This window comes from Rhododendron vialii, chromosome 5a (genome assembly GCF_030253575.1).
Source record: "Rhododendron vialii isolate Sample 1 chromosome 5a, ASM3025357v1".
NCBI lineage: Eukaryota > Viridiplantae > Streptophyta > Magnoliopsida > Ericales > Ericaceae > Rhododendron > Rhododendron vialii.
Genome location: NC_080561.1, coordinates 2,588,394 through 2,605,167, shown reverse-complemented (window position 1 = coordinate 2,605,167; position 16,774 = coordinate 2,588,394). Strand labels below are relative to the sequence as shown.

The following is a 16,774-nucleotide window of genomic DNA, read 5'->3' as shown; positions in this document are numbered from 1 at the left end:
AATCGATTTCTATCAAACCATCAGGGTATCAAATGTAATTTATCCTTGTTTTCTTCCCTCTCTCAATATATCAAAAATATCTTTTCAAAAAAGGAAAAATGTCGCAAATTCTTAGTAAATGGATTTGGCAGAAGAAAAGCAAAAGAATAATAAAAGTAGTAAAAGTAAAAGGAAGAGTTTAAGATCTGAGTTTCTGTCCAGTGTGCCTAAAGACAGTGCCCTCAGTTTTCAGTTTGTTTTGGTCCTTCCAGATTCAAAAAATTGATCGCAATGGTTCAAAATTTGTATTAACTTGTTAAGATAATATTGGTGCCAAAAATCAGTTTGATCGGACTTTCATTTGTACACGAATGAATCGAGTATGTGCAACAAAAAAATGGGAAGTCAAATACTGTTCAAAACTTAAAAAACGAACGACTCCGATCATTTTTTAAGCTCGAGATGGTCCAAAACACCTTAAAAATGTTGGGGACTGGACCTTAGACACACTTCACATGAACTAGTCCCGAGTTTACTTGTTCTTGCAGTGATGTTTATTCCACACAATTACGAATTTACGACTTACGAGAGAGAGAGAGAGAGAGAGAGAGAGAGAGACTTCGAAGTTTTATTATAGTTTCTTATACAATTTTTTCTTCTTGTGGGTCCTTGTGTGTGATTGGGGGGGTCTTCGCCAATCTTTTCTTACCTCTCGCTTTCTTCCATATCTACTTTGTGACACAATCCAAATCTTGTTTGGCGCTCAATTATGGAAAACCCACTTTGAGAAAAGGTTGTCAACACAGCCGGCAATCTTTCCTCCCATCTTTGTCTTTTTCTTGTACGCTTTTTTGCTCAATTTCATCCCTTCTCTCTCTTTTCTGTCATATTTGTCGCGTGACCCTTCACTTTATACTCGTTAAATTTGTTACTCCTACATTTTTGTCACAGAGAGAGAGAGAGAGAGAGGTGTTTCACATGCTTTTTATGAGCATTTGAAGTAGCACCCATTCAGAAGCAACATTGAGCTTCATCTGTATTTAGAAAAGATTTGATTTTTCCTATATTGGGTTTGGAGAATTCGGTGTACTGAGCAAATTGAGGTAGCGTTTGAGTTTCTCTTTTTTGGGTAGTCAATCACTTTCAAGTAATTAGAGAGAGATACAGAGTTCTTTGACATTTTGTCATGGGCGTATGAAGTAAGATACATTGAGGAGCAACATTTCATTTTCACTTGGAGAATTGGGTATAGTGAACAGGTTGGGTTTGTGCTTGACTTTCTTTGAGTTCTTTTTCATTCAGCCATGAGGGTTCCTAGTAAGATCCACTGAAAAGCCACAACTTTTTTTGCTCGGCAAAAGTTAGAATTGTTAGAACTTAGAATAGTTGGATTATCACCTTAGAGGAGTTGAACTCCCAACTTCATTACTCCTGGCACTTAAGTGCACCCCTGATGCCGTTGGGCCAAATGGCATCAGAAATTTGATGTTGCTGCAATGGGTTTGAGGAATTGGGCGTGGTGAGCAAGTTGGGTTAGGGTTTGAATTCCTGTTGGGGTGATATGAATAAGCAAGAAAAGGGTAGTAGAAAGGAGGGTTTGAATGTGGATCAGAAAGTTGTGATTGTTGCTGTCAAAGCATCTAAGGAAATCCCCAGAGACACCTTGGTTTGGGCTTTGACTCATGTTGCTCAACCTGGGGTCTGCGTTAAGCTGCTTGTTGTCATCCCTGATGAAAGCTCAAGTAACCTTTCTTCCTATAACTGTATGCAATTTATGTATGTCTATATTTTTGCCTATGTGGGAGTTAATTGTTCTTGTGATTTTGATGAGAGATATCACTTTGGTATGCCGGTTAATTTGGATTCATACTACACCATGCTCTCTAGTCTCTAGCTATGTAATTGGCTCATGGAAATTTAGATTTTCATTCCCCTCAAAAAGTAGTTAGATTTGAATTGCAAGAAAAGTGGAAGCTTTGTATGTCCAACTTGTTCTGTTATTGATTGGTTAGTGCCTTTTTTTCTGGATTGGTATTCGGAAATATGCTAAATTAGGTCTCACATGTATTTGCTGGATTGGATAAACACGTTGAAGTAGTGTGTAAATGTGTCCATGGAGTATTATAGTAATGTATCATCACCAGAACTATTGAATCAACTTATCCTGCTGTGGAAGATCACTTCAAAAGTCTCAGAATCATGATACCCATGATCCGGATGAATTTGGAGTATCTCACCATCTTATTTGTCATACTATGTTACGTGGACTCGGGTACGTGTCTATGTATTCGATTCAGTTTAATTTCATCTCAAGGATACAGGGAGACGTCGGGATATTCAAATTCTATTTTCTCACTTAAATGGGGTTTACTAGTTGTCTTACACATTCTCATTCAGTCATGCATGTTAAAGGAGGTTTATGCAATGGCTTGTGAGAAGTTTGAGTTTGAAAATATGCTTGCTAGGCTACTGTCCAACTAACATGTCCCACTCGGATTTCATACCTTAACCAAGTGTTGAGTGCCCGACAGGGGTTCATCATCATTTTGAAGGAGCCACATATCACTGATATTCTAATTGTGCATTGAATACACCTTTGTCTACTTTCTTATGACAAATTGACCAAAGTGGATTCTTATCCAAATTATTGAGGCAATTATGTAGTTGAATGTGTGTGCATGTCCCAGATCCGGCATAGTTGTTCATATTGTATTTAGCAATTGCTATTGATGATAAATGCAACCAATTTGTGTTTTCAGATAAGTTGTGGGGTTTTCGAAGATTTACCAGTGAATGCGCTGGTGGTCTTTTGAAAAATCTACCAGGAACTATGTCTGATAAGAAAGACTATATCACAGATTCGTGCATCCGATTGATGCGTCAACTTCGTGATGTTTATGATTCTGATAAGGTGAGTGTACATACATTTGTTGTTTTGGTGTATTCCTTCCTTTTTATCCGTGTCTAAGATTCTGTATTCCCAACTTTCAATTCTCGCAGACAAAGGTCAGGGTAAAAATTGTTTCTGCTTCACATTGTGGAGTAGTGGCATCTGAAGCCAAGAGAGCTCATACTAGCTGGATTGTATTCGACAAGTAAGGAATCTAGTACGAAACATGTTTCTTAGTGAATTCTACTGCTTTTGATACCCCACTAGTGGTTACCACTTGTTGTTGCATACCTTTTGGCTTAGTATTGTCCACCTTAACGTTTTTGGCTAATTATACATGCATTGCTGGACAGACGACTGACAGAAGAGGTCGAACCCTGCATGGAACAGCTTGATTGCAATGTTGTTGTGATAAAACGGTCTGGACCAAAAGTGCTCCGCTTGAATTTGGTAGGATCACCTAAAACACAATCTGATGTTGCCATACTGCGACCTGTGTCAGTAGCAGCGGCAGAGCGTGTAAATGACAACTATGACCCTTGGAATGTCATCAAAGTGCCAAAGCTGACTCCGGCAAGCAGTCCAGAGCATACATTATTCACTAGCACTACCACTGATGTTGGGGCATCATCACTCTCAAGCTTAGACCCAGCGACCTCTCCATACTTTTTCTCTGGAATGAATTGGGATATAAAGCAAAACTTTTTATTTAATGACGAAAACCCTAGTCTTGATAAGTTTGACCCTGATAAAGAGAGGGAAGAGTTGAGTTCCCCTTCGACAAGTTTATATTCCCATTCCTGGATAGCAGATATTGTCAGCTCTGCTAGTGAATTTCCTAACCCTCTGGCAAAACATTCACAAAGACCCAATGCAAAAGGTCCGACTTCTTTCATGTCTGACGCATTGGTGGGATTGGAACTTGATCAAGACCTTGAAATCAGGACGCTCAGTTACAGGCTTGATTTGAACAGAAGTGTGAGAGAAGTGATATTACCATCAAAAAATGCACCTCCTGAACCCCCACCATTGTGTTCAATATGTCAGCACAAAGGGCCCGAATTTGGAAAACCTCCTAAGTGGTTCACCTATATGGAACTTGAACAAGCCACAAGGGGATTCTCTCAAGCTAATTTCTTGGCTGAAGGTGGGTTTGGTTCTGTGCACCGTGGGGTTTTGCCAGATGGCCGGGTCATCGCTGTCAAGCAATATAAATTGGCTAGTTCTCAGGGTGATCGTGAATTTTGCTCAGAAGTGGAGGTCCTAAGTTGTGCGCAGCATCGTAATGTTGTCATGCTGATTGGATTCTGTGTGGAGGATCAAAGGAGATTGCTTGTTTACGAGTATATTTGCAATGGATCTTTGGATTCCCATCTTTATGGTAATTTTGTTTCTATCTACGTCTTTTTATATTTTATTGCTGCAATAAGTTGGAAGCATATCTCCTCCCCTCATCAATCCAAATCTCTAATAGTTGGAACTCCCCCTCATGTCCAAAGAATAACCTTTACTTTTTTTGATCATCAAGAATAACCTTTACTTGATCGAGTAAACAAAATGCTGTCTTATGCTCTGTCTGCCTTTTACCCTTGGATCACTTCTGGATCCTTTGCCTCTCAATAATCAAGTTGCAAGGTTTTCCTTTAACTTGTATTGTACATTGAAACTCCAATTGATTTATGTTCCATGACAAGAATGTAATACGAGGTCACAGCTTCCCATTCTTCTACAAACTTCCGCTTTTGTTTTTGAAGGTTTTAATCTACCAGATCATTATCTTGTAAAATACTGTTAAGAAAATGATGTCCTTGCTATCCCATTATGGGAAACCTACTATGCTAGCGTAATAGAGAATTTACAAGGAGCATCTTCCTGTCAAAACTTGACAAGGAGCCATGTAACCTCTTTAGGAAATACAGTTTGTCTCCAGTCTTTTACTTGTCAAATCACATGCAGTTTTCAATGTCCAGGATGTAATCGAGATCCACTAGAATGGTCTGCACGCCAGAAGATCGCAGTTGGAGCTGCACGAGGGTTGAGATACCTTCATGAAGAATGTAGGGTAGGTTGCATTGTCCATCGTGATTTGCGCCCAAACAATATCCTCCTCACTCATGATTTTGAACCCTTGGTACGTCCTTGTCTCTTCATTTCCTCTATAACGTCCATCGCCTTTTTACACTATGACAATTTGCTTATCTCCAAATATAAAGATAAACAATTAATTGGAGAACCATGTGCCCTCAACAATTTGGTTATAAGTACTAACTCCATGGATTCCATTCTCAGTTTCTTATCTGAAGTTACTAATGTTCTGAACTTCAAGACTCATACTTAGTTTGTTCATATATCTGACAGATACTTGAAAAGCTCTAGTAAACACTGGATGACTGTATAAAGTATGTGTAAAGAACATTTGACCTCAATTTCATTTTTGGGAGCCCGGCTCATATGCAGGAGAAGATTGAATTCATCAATGTGAAAGAAATCAGACGAGAAAACTATGCAGATTCTTGAAATGTTCTATTAAGCACTAGATCATAATAAAAAGTCCAGAGTATAAACTATTTAACCACACTTTCTTTTGTGGCGGCTTCCCTCATATGCAGGAGATTGTTGATCTACAAGAGAATCAATCAATATGAAAGAAATAAAACTTACCATAGATATCTCTGTGTCTTTGTATTTTTTTGATGTGCCTGTGCGCATGCTGTCTTCATGTCCTGACATGTTTGTCCAGCAAGATGCACTTAAGTTGAAAGTGCATGGCATACGAACACCATTTCTTCCTTGTCTATCTGTTCTCAGAATGGTAGTTGACATCTTAATACAAACCTGACTTCATTTCTTCCTTCGCTAATTTACTAATGTTCTGAACTTCAAGACTCATACTTAGTTTGTTCATATATCTGACAGATACTTGAAAAGCTCTAGTAAACACTGGATGACTGTATAAAGTATGTGTAAAGAACATTTGACCTCAATTTCATTTTTGGGAGCCCGGCTCATATGCAGGAGAAGATTGAATTCATCAATGTGAAAGAAATCAGACGAGAAAACTATGCAGATTCTTGAAATGTTCTATTAAGCACTAGATCATAATAAAAAGTCCAGAGTATAAACTATTTAACCACACTTTCTTTTGTGGCGGCTTCCCTCATATGCAGGAGATTGTTGATCTACAAGAGAATCAATCAATATGAAAGAAATAAAACTTACCATAGATATCTCTGTGTCTTTGTATTTTTTTGATGTGCCTGTGCGCATGCTGTCTTCATGTCCTGACATGTTTGTCCAGCAAGATGCACTTAAGTTGAAAGTGCATGGCATACGAACACCATTTCTTCCTTGTCTATCTGTTCTCAGAATGGTAGTTGACATCTTAATACAAACCTGACTTCATTTCTTCCTTCGCTAATTTTTTTTAATTTACTGCTGTTGGGTTAATTTTATAGGTTGGTGATTTTGGGCTTGCAAGGTGGCAGCCAGATGGAGATTTGGGTGTCGAAACAAGAGTAATGGGAACGTTTGGGTAAAATCTGACTCTTTTTTGCTTTCCCATAGTACACTATTTGCAAGTATTGCATGTGAAATCAGCTGCTCCACCTTTGTTTAGGTACTTGGCTCCAGAATATCCTCAAACTGGCCAAATCACTGAAAAGGCTGATGTCTATTCCTTCGGAGTAGTGTTGGTGGAGCTTGTCACTGGGCGGAAGGCTATGGATGTCAACCGCCCCAAGGGCCAGCAGTGCCTAACTGAATGGGTATGTGTCACCAAATTCTTATGTCTTCTAAGAACGGCAGAGTTTTTAATAATTGAGTTTCCCTGCTACATAATATAAGATAAAAGCCAGACAATCTTTTTTATTTACTGCATTGGATGTCTGCATGTATAGGTGATCGTATGTTGAATTGTGAAGGCTTGCCTTTTGTTGATCCTCATATTTGAATCGTGCAGGCACGGCCTTTACTAGAAAAAAACGAAATTCATGAGATGATTGATCCACACTTGGGGAATTGCTACTCAGAGAAAGAGGTTCAGTCTATGCTACGCTGTGCTTCCTTGTGCATACGTCGGGATCCTGATTTAAGGCCTCGCATGTGTCAGGTTTGGAAACTCAAACTTATTTATGTATCTACGTTTTTACGTTAAACAAAAAATCAATTTGGTAGTGACAATATCTCTATTCAGTCGATCTTTTACCAATGAGGAAAACATGTTTGGGTGATTCGTTTGAAACTTTGTGTGGATGTGGAGAAGAGAGAACCATTTATAGTCTCAAGTTGGGATTGCCAAGACTATCTCGAACTCTAGACCCCAAGTCCGTTGCTATGGACATCAAAGTATTGAGAAGGCTGTCATGGATTAGTGTATGTCCATATACTTTACACCTCTTACTTTATTGCCATAATGCACTCCAAAACTATGTCGTCGTTAAGTAAGCTATTGCAACGATGTTTGTTCACCCCTTACCATTGCATCAATTTAAGAGGAACCTTAACATACTGATTTTGTGGATCGCTTGTCTAGGAAGACGAATGATTGTTTCCGGTACTGTAGTTTAGGTATGCATACTGCTTGCTGATCATTAGACTCCTTACTGTAATGCTCAATTACTACAGTTTATATTGATGGCGTTGCTGATAATATTCTAACAGTACAAGTATATAACCATGTTGATTCCTTGATGAATTGAGAAAAATTACTGAAAGCAATGCCCTAACACATCGAAACACGTTATGCCAACAAAAAAAAGCACATGGAAAAACCTTATTTGCGAGATCATGTAATTGCTTATTGCACCATCCAGATGTTGAACGTAACTACCTATGTGTAGCCAAAAAAGGCTCGGATGTTATGAAATATAATGAGCAACGATAGCAAAAAGCTCTTGTTGTGTGTAGATCATTTTGGTGGCCATTGTGGTCTTTACATGAAGAACTACATCAGAAGTTTTCTTCCGTTCTTGTCACACCTAAGCTTTTTGAGGTATATTTGTTCGACTAGTACGGTTTTCATCCATCATCCGAAGGAAGTATTATCGGCAGAACTGTACAGAAGTCCACAATCAACTTATTTGATCTAATCTAAAAAAATGGGGCCTGTACATTTGCCCTCCTTGCATCCCATTCTGTCTGGTTCTGCATTTTAAATTCAATCACAGTGCAGAAGAATCGATCTTTATTGTTCATTCCCTTCACTTACTACTTGTTCCTGATTTTGCCAATAGGTGCTCCGATTGTTGGAGGGTGATGTTCTCATGAACCAAGACGTAGCAACAGTTGGATAGCATGTGGCGAGAACTGAGGCAACTCCACGCCCTGCGTCCTGTTGAGAGGTAAGAGCAAGAAACAGGCTTCTCCGGTGGCTATGCCAAAGGCAGCTAGTGTGGAGAGAAAACCTGAAGAGAAAAGCCGGCTCGTTTGTCAAATATTGACGAGGATCTGTAGAGAAGACTAGTTGTGCACACAACATACTACTATGTAACAGTAAACCTGGAATTAACATTTTGTGATGTACAGTTGTACTATAGACAGACACGATAATTTATTTTTCTCAGATAAGTAATTTTTTTTTTCCGATTCTTTTGGGTGAAGCGACACGAGTTTGGAAGTGCAGTGCTGCTTCATGGGTATACTGATCGCAAATAGTTGGTACTAACTATAGTATGTTCCACATTCATTTCTCCTCCTCACGCCCGGACAAATCCTTAGTGATTTTGCTACGTGCTGACTAGATGTGTACTCGCGTGCTCAATCGATGCACGGGGAAACGTGTGGACAACGAGACCGGCCTAACGCCCACAATTCTACCTCCAAATTCTCCATTCAACTCGAGTTGAAGCGATGTTTCGTAACCCGATTTGACCGATGAGGCACCATTTTGAGTACAATGCCACACTTTTTTGATCCACCACGGTCCTCTCCTAGCAATGGTATATCAAGAATATGTGTCTTGTAGCATTATCTTCTCGAAACAGTTCACAAACCAGATCTCTCTCCTTCATGATCACGTAAACCCATCAATCGGATCACATGCTTTTAAGTTCTTCCTCATCCCCGCTCAGCAACCCATTGACGCCTTCTGTAAGACAAGGCTTGAGGTATCCCCACCTTATTGCTTAAGTCAATTCTCCATCGAACCCAGCTTAAGTTCATCTCTGATCATACTTCATTTCGCAGAATTCTTTGAACTGAAGACTCACTTTTCATTTTTTAACCCTTCAAGAAATGAAGAACGTTTTTCATATTTTTTTGGTACACTTTAAAAGGTAGTAATAACTTATAGGGGTGTAATTCATTTTTCAATAAAAGTTGTAGTTGGAAAGATATTAAATTTAAATAGACACAGTATAGTTGGAGGACAATAAAGAGACCTTTAAAATATTTAAAATAAGACCCCTCATCAATATGTTTAGTTAATACTATTAAAGATTTAAATTTTAGAGGAAAATTGGAGTTTTGGAGAAAAATGAATCAACATTTGAAAAGTAGAGATAGAAATGAAGAAATGGGTTGGAGTTGGGATGAATAGTTGCATTCTTCCTACTAACTCTTTGAAGAATAGGGTTGAAGAGAGTCCGTTCCGAACAATTACTTGCGCCGCATCAATTAGGAGCTCAACGGCTCAGATCGACTTTAAGAGTCTTGTATCGTATCCCATAACTATTGTCGATGAGTATTATTCCATTACACACATCATTAGGATTCTACTGCACCTATGTCTCGATTGAAGTTAAATCATACATCTTGGGTGTTATTAGGAGCATTTGTTGGCTATGGGAATCCAACTTAAGCCTAATCAGATGGTGTTCCAATTAACATTCTTTTTTAAAAAGTATTTTTTTTTAATTTTTAAATTTAAATATAATAAAAATGAAAAATAATTTTTTGATTTTTTTTGCACCGTATAAAAGATCTCAATGAAATCTATCAAATAAGATTCATATTAGTAGAAAAATTATTTGCGTAAACACATGATTTTTGAGCTTGAAATTACATTTTTTTTTCCAAAACCTTCTTTTTTAAAAGTTGAAACACCCCCTTTAGTCAGTACACATGGTCACGTAGTACTCGAGGATACTCTAACACCACACATCCCCGCAAAATTCACCATTAATTGGATGAAGTCCATATAAATATGGGTTGCTAAAAAACACGAAATGATCACGACCACGTGGCTATGATTGGAGACCTCGTTCCATTAATGTTGTTATTTGAGTAGTTATTTTCCGATTTGGTTAATCTTTGTATCGAGTGAGTGATAGAGTGCACCAACAAAGACACCCAACTTTCGTGAAACCAATGTCGTCGTCGTCACTCCTCCACAGTCGAAGACCACTCTTCTCTGCCCTCAGAACCCTCTCTCTCCGGCATTTCTCCACTTCACTTCCTCGTCTCTCTCTCTCTCTCTCTCTCTCTCTCTCTACTTATGTATATATGCATGTATTTGATTTAGTATGCGAGTATTTGCGCTGTATCTATCGGAAACTTGCTTAGGAGTGAAACTGAATCTCGAATTGTGCAGGTATTTTGGTGGAGGACAAAGACAATGCTACACCTGAAAAAAGCCCTAGCTTTATTCATCCCGCCGCAATCGTTCATCCAGGTGCCGTCATAGGTCAGGTAATTGTTCATCTTTTCTCGTACAGTTGATGTTTCCGTACATGTAATGTATGTAATTTTGTAAGCATAGACTATAATTACGAAGGACGTGGACTGTAGCGTCAATTCCAGGTTTGGTAGGCGTTATTCACTGATAGAACTAGATTCTGCTTTTCTTTGTCAGTTCGTTTGATGAATTGTTTTGTAGAATTTGTGTCTTCTGCTTTTCTTGGACTTTTTCAGTTGTCTTTTTGGAGTGATTATTCAGCTCTCCCAGAGTACCATGTGGCATTTCCCAACCATTCACGTGGCGACAAATTATCCCGTGTAGAGTTGGGTGGTTGGGAGACAAGGGGTGATCGATGGGGACCTTTTATATGCGGGGGAGTACCCCATGGCAGTACCATATGGTACTCTGGGAGTACCCAATAATCTCCTGTCTTTTTTTTTTTGAAAATACGAAGGTAGTCTTTTTGCCTAGCAGTGGGGTGTTCAGATTTGAAACTTCTTGTTACTGAGTGTAAAACATGTGTTCAGCTTGGTGTGCTTGTCACTTTTAGCCACTCTCAAGTGTGCTTTAATTGAGCCTATCATGAGCTGAGCTCGAGCATTTTAGTTTTTTCCTTTTAGTAGTAAGTATTTGCTTTGGGGACCAAGTAGTGGGTTTGTTAAGCTTGGTTTGAAAATGTAGCGAGCTTGGAAAATTTGCTCAAATTGGTTTATTTATGGAACAAGGTAAATCTTCAACAAGCTTTTCTATTGAGCCGAATATGAGTTGAGCTCTGGTAACTCTGTTCATGTAACATCCCCATTGCCTAATTCTTTGTAAGAGCCCCAACCCAACAGACAGACCAAAGTCTGGATTTTAGCTGCTTGAATCGTGTATTTTACCTGGCTGTGTTTATCTCAATGTTACATATTTTGTAATGTTTGATGACATTAATCCATTGGACAGCATGGAGATTCGTAACTTCACCTCACTATGCAGGGTGTTTCAATTGGCCCCTTTTGTACAGTTGGATCTTCTGCAAAGTTGGGTAATGCTTGCCAACTATATCCAGGGAGCCATATTTTTGGAAATACAGAACTTGGGGATCAATGTGTCTTGATGACGTGAGTCTGGTTTTGCCCTTGTCTATACAATGCGCAAAGACATCCTTGTTTTCCTTGATATGATTATTTTATATGTGCCGAAATTATCGAACAGTGGTGCTGTGGTTGGGGATGATCTTCCTGGGCGTACAGTCATTGGATGCAATAATGTTATAGGGCATCATTGTGTGGTTGGTATTAAATGCCAAGACATGAAGTACAAGGTTAGATTGTACTTTTATTGATAGTTACTTATCTTACCGATAGCAGTCTGGCCTGCTGGTATATGAATTGCTGATGCTAACCTAACCGTCTGAGAACCCTGTTTTTTCCCTCCAACATTGTTCACTATTCCAACAGAAAAGTGGTATAAGCAATTAATCACAGTATCATTTTTGCTTGTATAACCAATGTTGGTTGGAGTTTGTTCTACTTTTTCAAGAGCTGAGCTTGAACTAAAAATTTGAAGTTAGATTGAACCAAGCGTGGGGAGTATGACCTTATGTTGAGCAGAGCTCAATCAATCATGTGTTTGGCTCTACTTGGGATCTATTTCGCCACTATCTAGTTAGCAGCTAATTGTTAGTGCAATTTTACCAAAGCCAGTCAGAATTAGAAAATGATCAGAAAAGAAAAGCTGGAATAGTCCTTGTGAAGTTCGGACTCTAAATGGAAGTCAATCTCTGTTTTGCTCCACATTTGGTTCCTTCGTATTCGATGTAAATGTGGATTATTTCTGAAGTGGACAACCACTCTCGTATTTTGTCATGATGTCAGTCAGGGGATGGATGTTTTCTAGAGATTGGTGACAACAACGAGATAAGGGAGCATACCTCTATCCATCGATCTTCAAAGCCACGTGAGAAAACTGTATGGAGAAATACATTCTTTTTTCCATTCTTCAAACATGTCCAGTTTAATGTTCAGGTTAGGCTAATTTTACAACTCAATGGGTCTTTATTATCAGGTCATTGGTGATAACAATCTGGTTATGGGGTCTTGTCATATTGCCCATGACTGCAAAGTGGGAAGCAACAACATTTTGGCGAATAATACTCTTCTAGCAGGCCATGTGGTGGTGGAGGTTAGTCCTCTTTTAATGTTGCAACAATTCAGGCAGTTTTATCTCAGATGCAGCTTCTATTAAAGCTTGATGCAATTGTTTCACATGTAGGACTATGCTCACACTGCAGGGGCCACTGTTGTTCATCAATTTTGCCATATTGGCTCTTTTTCTTTCATTGGTGGTGGTTCAGTGGTAATTTTTTTTCCCAATTTTCATCAGTTCCCATTATAACCTCGTCCTGTATACCGTAGCAACATCGTGTGTGTCAGTGTCCGATGCATTCCTTTTAAAACAAAGTCAACTATAAGCCACATGCAGCATCTGGTATTACATCAAATGTGCTTCTCTGTTGGAGTGTACGAGTACGACTCCTAACAGTGTTGATACAAGAGTATCCTTGCTACTTGCTTCTTGTAACAAGTCATACTGAGCTGGGGTGTAGAGCCCAAGGTAGTCGTCCATATTTTCTCCTAAAATGCAATTAGAATTGTTCCTATCATTGCATGCCCATTTTCTTATGTTGAGGATTTCAAAAAATGTTTTTGAAATGCAAGACAGAGATCGAGACAACATAGATAATACTAAATTTTATCCCGGCACAGAATCTAAACGGACTTCAATATACTTTTGAAGGTTTCACAAGATGTCCCAAAATACATGATGGTGTCCGGAGAAAGGGCTGATCTCCGTGGTTTAAATTTGGAAGGTCTTCGACGGCGTGGATTTTCGGATTCTGAGGTTGGATTTAGTTAATATTGCTTCCTGATGGTTGTATTGACTGGAGTTGCACTTTTAGATTTGAACAGTTCCTGATCTTACTGAAATAATCCTTCTGTTTATCGACTAAGTTTCAGAAACTTACTTTTGTTAGGTTTTCATTTCATGTAACTCATCTTGTGCAAGTTCTAATATGAATTCCTTTTAATAAGGATCTAGATCAGGAGCCTGAGAATAGCTTACAGAAAGATATTCATGCCTACCGATGTGAATTCTGGTGGTATCGAGAACCGTCTCACGGAAGTGGTATTATGTGGCTCCCTTTCTTTGTCTCTTTCACTCACTCTCAACCAGATCCATCACAGTTAGCATTTCAACTTTTTGCAGGAGCAGAATGAAGAACTTGCATATGTTCCTGCTGTGTGTTCAATGGTTCAGTCCATTCGCGATTCTTTTGCTGAAGATCGTCGTGGAATTTGCAGGTTTCGATCTTGGAGTGGTTCGTAGAATGCATGCTACTGTAAGTCTCTGCAGTTTTGGTTTTACATTTGAAGTTCTTACATTTCTCTGTGTACCTGGTCGTCGTAGGTTTGATTTATTCTGAGAATAAACCACATCACATCTGATTGGACAGGAGAAACTGACCTTTTCTATGCCTCTTATTTCCTAGGTATCATATGTTTCAAATCGAGTTTGAAGTGTGTTATGCATTTGATTTGTGATGATGCTGTTTTCAAGACGGTTTCTACCTGATTTTGCATTTTGATTCAGTCTCATGTACTTTTTTTAGCCAATTATAGTGGAGTCAACCTGGCAGCCTACTTCTCAAAAATAATAAGAAAACCTGGTGGCTTTCGGCCGTCTATTGTGAGGGTTAAGTTGTTACAGTTGTAGCAATTGTGGTAAAAGAAGTTGGGGATGCAAATTATGGAGCATCGGAGTTAATTTTAGGTAATGGTTTTTGAAAGGGAAGATTATTATTTAAGCATTACGAGGATGGGTTGTCTGAGTGCTTTGTATTGTCTAAGAATCAAAACTATTGACCTAACTGTAGACTTTTAATTAATCACTCTTTTTGCAGTGCCATGTTCTTGTTTTTTATGTTTCCGTCCTGAATCTAGCGAAATACTTCATTCGTATTGTACATTCTATCGTTAACATTTGGTCGACATAATTTGCATACATGGATCGTCTACCTAACTATTAGCTTCGATTCAAATTTGCTTAAATTTACTGTAGGAAATCACCACAAACCGAATGTCATGCTAAATACTTCTTTTGTACTTTATATTCCTCTTTCACATTCTATCGTTTAACATTTTGTAGCCATAATTTACTTTCATGAATCATCTGTCCAACTATTAGCTTCGATTCAAATTTGCTTAATTTTATTGTTTCTCAGGTAGCTTTACTGTATGAAATCACCACAAACCGAATGTCATGCCAGATTGTGCCCCTCTCCAGCAAGTTGGGGTTGCAAATTACTGCAACCAATCAATCTGAACTGCCGATACATTGAACGTTCTCCGACCTTGTACAACCTGAAAATCATCGATGACGTGAATGCTCTTCAAAAGATTGATAGCTAATCAATGCAGAGAATTTCTTTTGTACAGTATTATACATGCATAAAGGTGATTTTGTTTATGTGGGGAGTAGTTTCAAACAATTGCGGGAGGTTGAAACTTAACCTACGGATGCGGATCCTCTATGAGGTTCATGTGAGGGTTTCTTTGTGATGCTGCCAACACATTCAGGAGCAGATCCAACGGTCCAGAATAGAGCTTCTACTTTCTTTAATCAAACGACGCTAGATTGTGGAATCAATGTCCAACGGAGAGTAAACCGAGAGAAAACCATCTGTCATCTTCTCCTTTGCAGCCCGTTTCCACCCCCTCCATGGCTGAAAGTGCTTCTTGGTTTTCATTCATCAACTGACTTAAGTATGGGATTTGATGGAGATTTTTGTGGGTTTTTGCGAGGGAGTCGTGATAGAAAATTGAGAAGATAGGATTCACGGGAAGCTGATGAGAAGGTGGGGAAGTGGATTACGGGGCAGATTTTTTCCTCCCCACTTGTGACTTTTGGAATTGGATTACAGGGCATAAATTACATGAGATCTAGAAGTCGTGATGGGAAATTATAGGTCTGATTATTGTTCCTCCCCATTCTTCTTCCTCACCATTTCCGATTTTGATCCAGAAGTGAACTCTCTATTTCAATTTGTCCCAGCAAAGTTAGGGCATATTTTGGCCTTTTTTCCCCCCTTGTTCTTTCTGAAGTCGAGAATGGCATGATGGACGGAGAAAACGAACAAGAAAACGGTGGAGTGTTTTCTCTCCGTTGGACCATTTTCCGTATCCAGTGTCGTTTGGTTAATGAAAGTAGAAGCTCTATTCTAGACCGTTGGATCCGCTCCTGAACGTGTTGGCAGCCTCACATAGAAACCCTCACATGATCCTCACAGAGGAATCTCACTGAGGATCCAGATCCTTAAACTATGGAAAAGGTTCAATTTGGTACCTGCACTTGTAAGTGATAATTGCACTCTTAGCCCATGTCTAGTACAAAGTGCTCTTGTGCTCCAAAATGATGTGAAAGTTGATTATTCAAAAGTTGCAGTTCTAATGCTTCCAAGGCTTTAATGTATTGATTATCCCATCTGGATAATTGGATATATTGTTTTCTACCAAAAGTTGATTTTGGGCTTGTGCCTAAGCCTATTGCATAGGTCTTGGTTTTTTTAATTCCTCATTTTCTTTTACATTTAGGAAGATGACCAACTAGCTTATGTTTCTTCTGGGGGAGGTGATCTCCAAAAGCAATCGTACTTTATTTTCTTGTGAGATGTTGGACAGGGTATTGTGGATTACTCTCTCTCTCTCTCTCTCAATGGTTCAATATATTTGTTGGAATAGGAAATCCTGTTGAAGTGCACCCTGCATGGCATATATGGACCGTCTATCTTGGCAATTAATTGTTCGGATATATTTGTTATTTTTTATTGGTAGAAGTTAACTTATTTTAACGGGTCAAAGACAACAAACATATCTGAACCATTGATTGTTGAGATAAATGGTCCAGATTTGCCCTGTAGGGTGCCCCCGGATCGTCTCAGGTTTGGATGTCAAGGAGGTTGTTTGATGAGGGAGATTTTTTGGATAGTAAGTGGAGACAGATAGATTGAGAGATGGAAGTAATAAACGGAGATAACTTATGAAAAATCATGGAAAAAGAGGAGGTGATTTTGAGAATCCCAAGCGAAGAAAGCCGTTTTTCTCACAGAAGTCATCCTCAATTGTTGGTGAGCTAGTAGTGCCTTGTCCAACTAATGTTGGCTAATATAAACAATTGACCAGTGCCCATATGTTATCCTTCAATTGGCACAAGGAAGGATATCTTACCTTATCTTGGACCTTTTTTCA

The 16,774-nt window shown here is 38.9% G+C and overlaps 2 protein-coding genes across 5 annotated transcripts; both read left to right on the top strand.

Annotated features, from left to right (window-relative positions):
- Nucleotides 1–565: 565 nt before the first annotated feature.
- Nucleotides 566–8,434, top strand: LOC131326636 (inactive protein kinase SELMODRAFT_444075-like). Its single transcript, XM_058359486.1, has 9 exons — nucleotides 566–1,721; nucleotides 2,739–2,890; nucleotides 2,980–3,074; nucleotides 3,223–4,250; nucleotides 4,840–5,000; nucleotides 6,325–6,401; nucleotides 6,486–6,633; nucleotides 6,828–6,977; nucleotides 8,101–8,434. The coding sequence occupies exons 1-9, from the start codon at nucleotides 1,541–1,543 to the stop codon at nucleotides 8,158–8,160; spliced, it is 2,052 nt and encodes a 683-aa protein (XP_058215469.1). The 5' UTR covers nucleotides 566–1,540; the 3' UTR covers nucleotides 8,161–8,434.
- A 1,677-nt stretch (nucleotides 8,435–10,111) lies between these two features.
- On the top strand, nucleotides 10,112–15,889 carry LOC131326641 (probable acyl-[acyl-carrier-protein]--UDP-N-acetylglucosamine O-acyltransferase, mitochondrial). 4 transcript variants are annotated; one of them, XM_058359493.1, is made up of 11 exons: nucleotides 10,113–10,265; nucleotides 10,398–10,495; nucleotides 11,463–11,587; nucleotides 11,682–11,790; nucleotides 12,344–12,436; nucleotides 12,534–12,650; nucleotides 12,741–12,824; nucleotides 13,266–13,370; nucleotides 13,569–13,655; nucleotides 13,737–13,869; nucleotides 14,756–14,996. In XM_058359493.1, exons 1-10 carry the CDS (start codon nucleotides 10,175–10,177, stop codon nucleotides 13,854–13,856), a joined length of 1,029 nt encoding a protein of 342 aa, XP_058215476.1. In that variant the 5' UTR covers nucleotides 10,113–10,174; the 3' UTR covers nucleotides 13,857–13,869; nucleotides 14,756–14,996. The 4 variants fall into 4 exon arrangements, 3 of the variants coding, with proteins under 3 accessions (XP_058215477.1, XP_058215476.1, XP_058215474.1); XR_009200065.1 differs by having other exon boundaries at nucleotides 10,114–10,265; nucleotides 13,562–13,655; nucleotides 14,752–15,889; XM_058359491.1 differs by having other exon boundaries at nucleotides 10,114–10,265; nucleotides 14,752–15,889.
- Nucleotides 15,890–16,774: the final 885 nt, after the last annotated feature.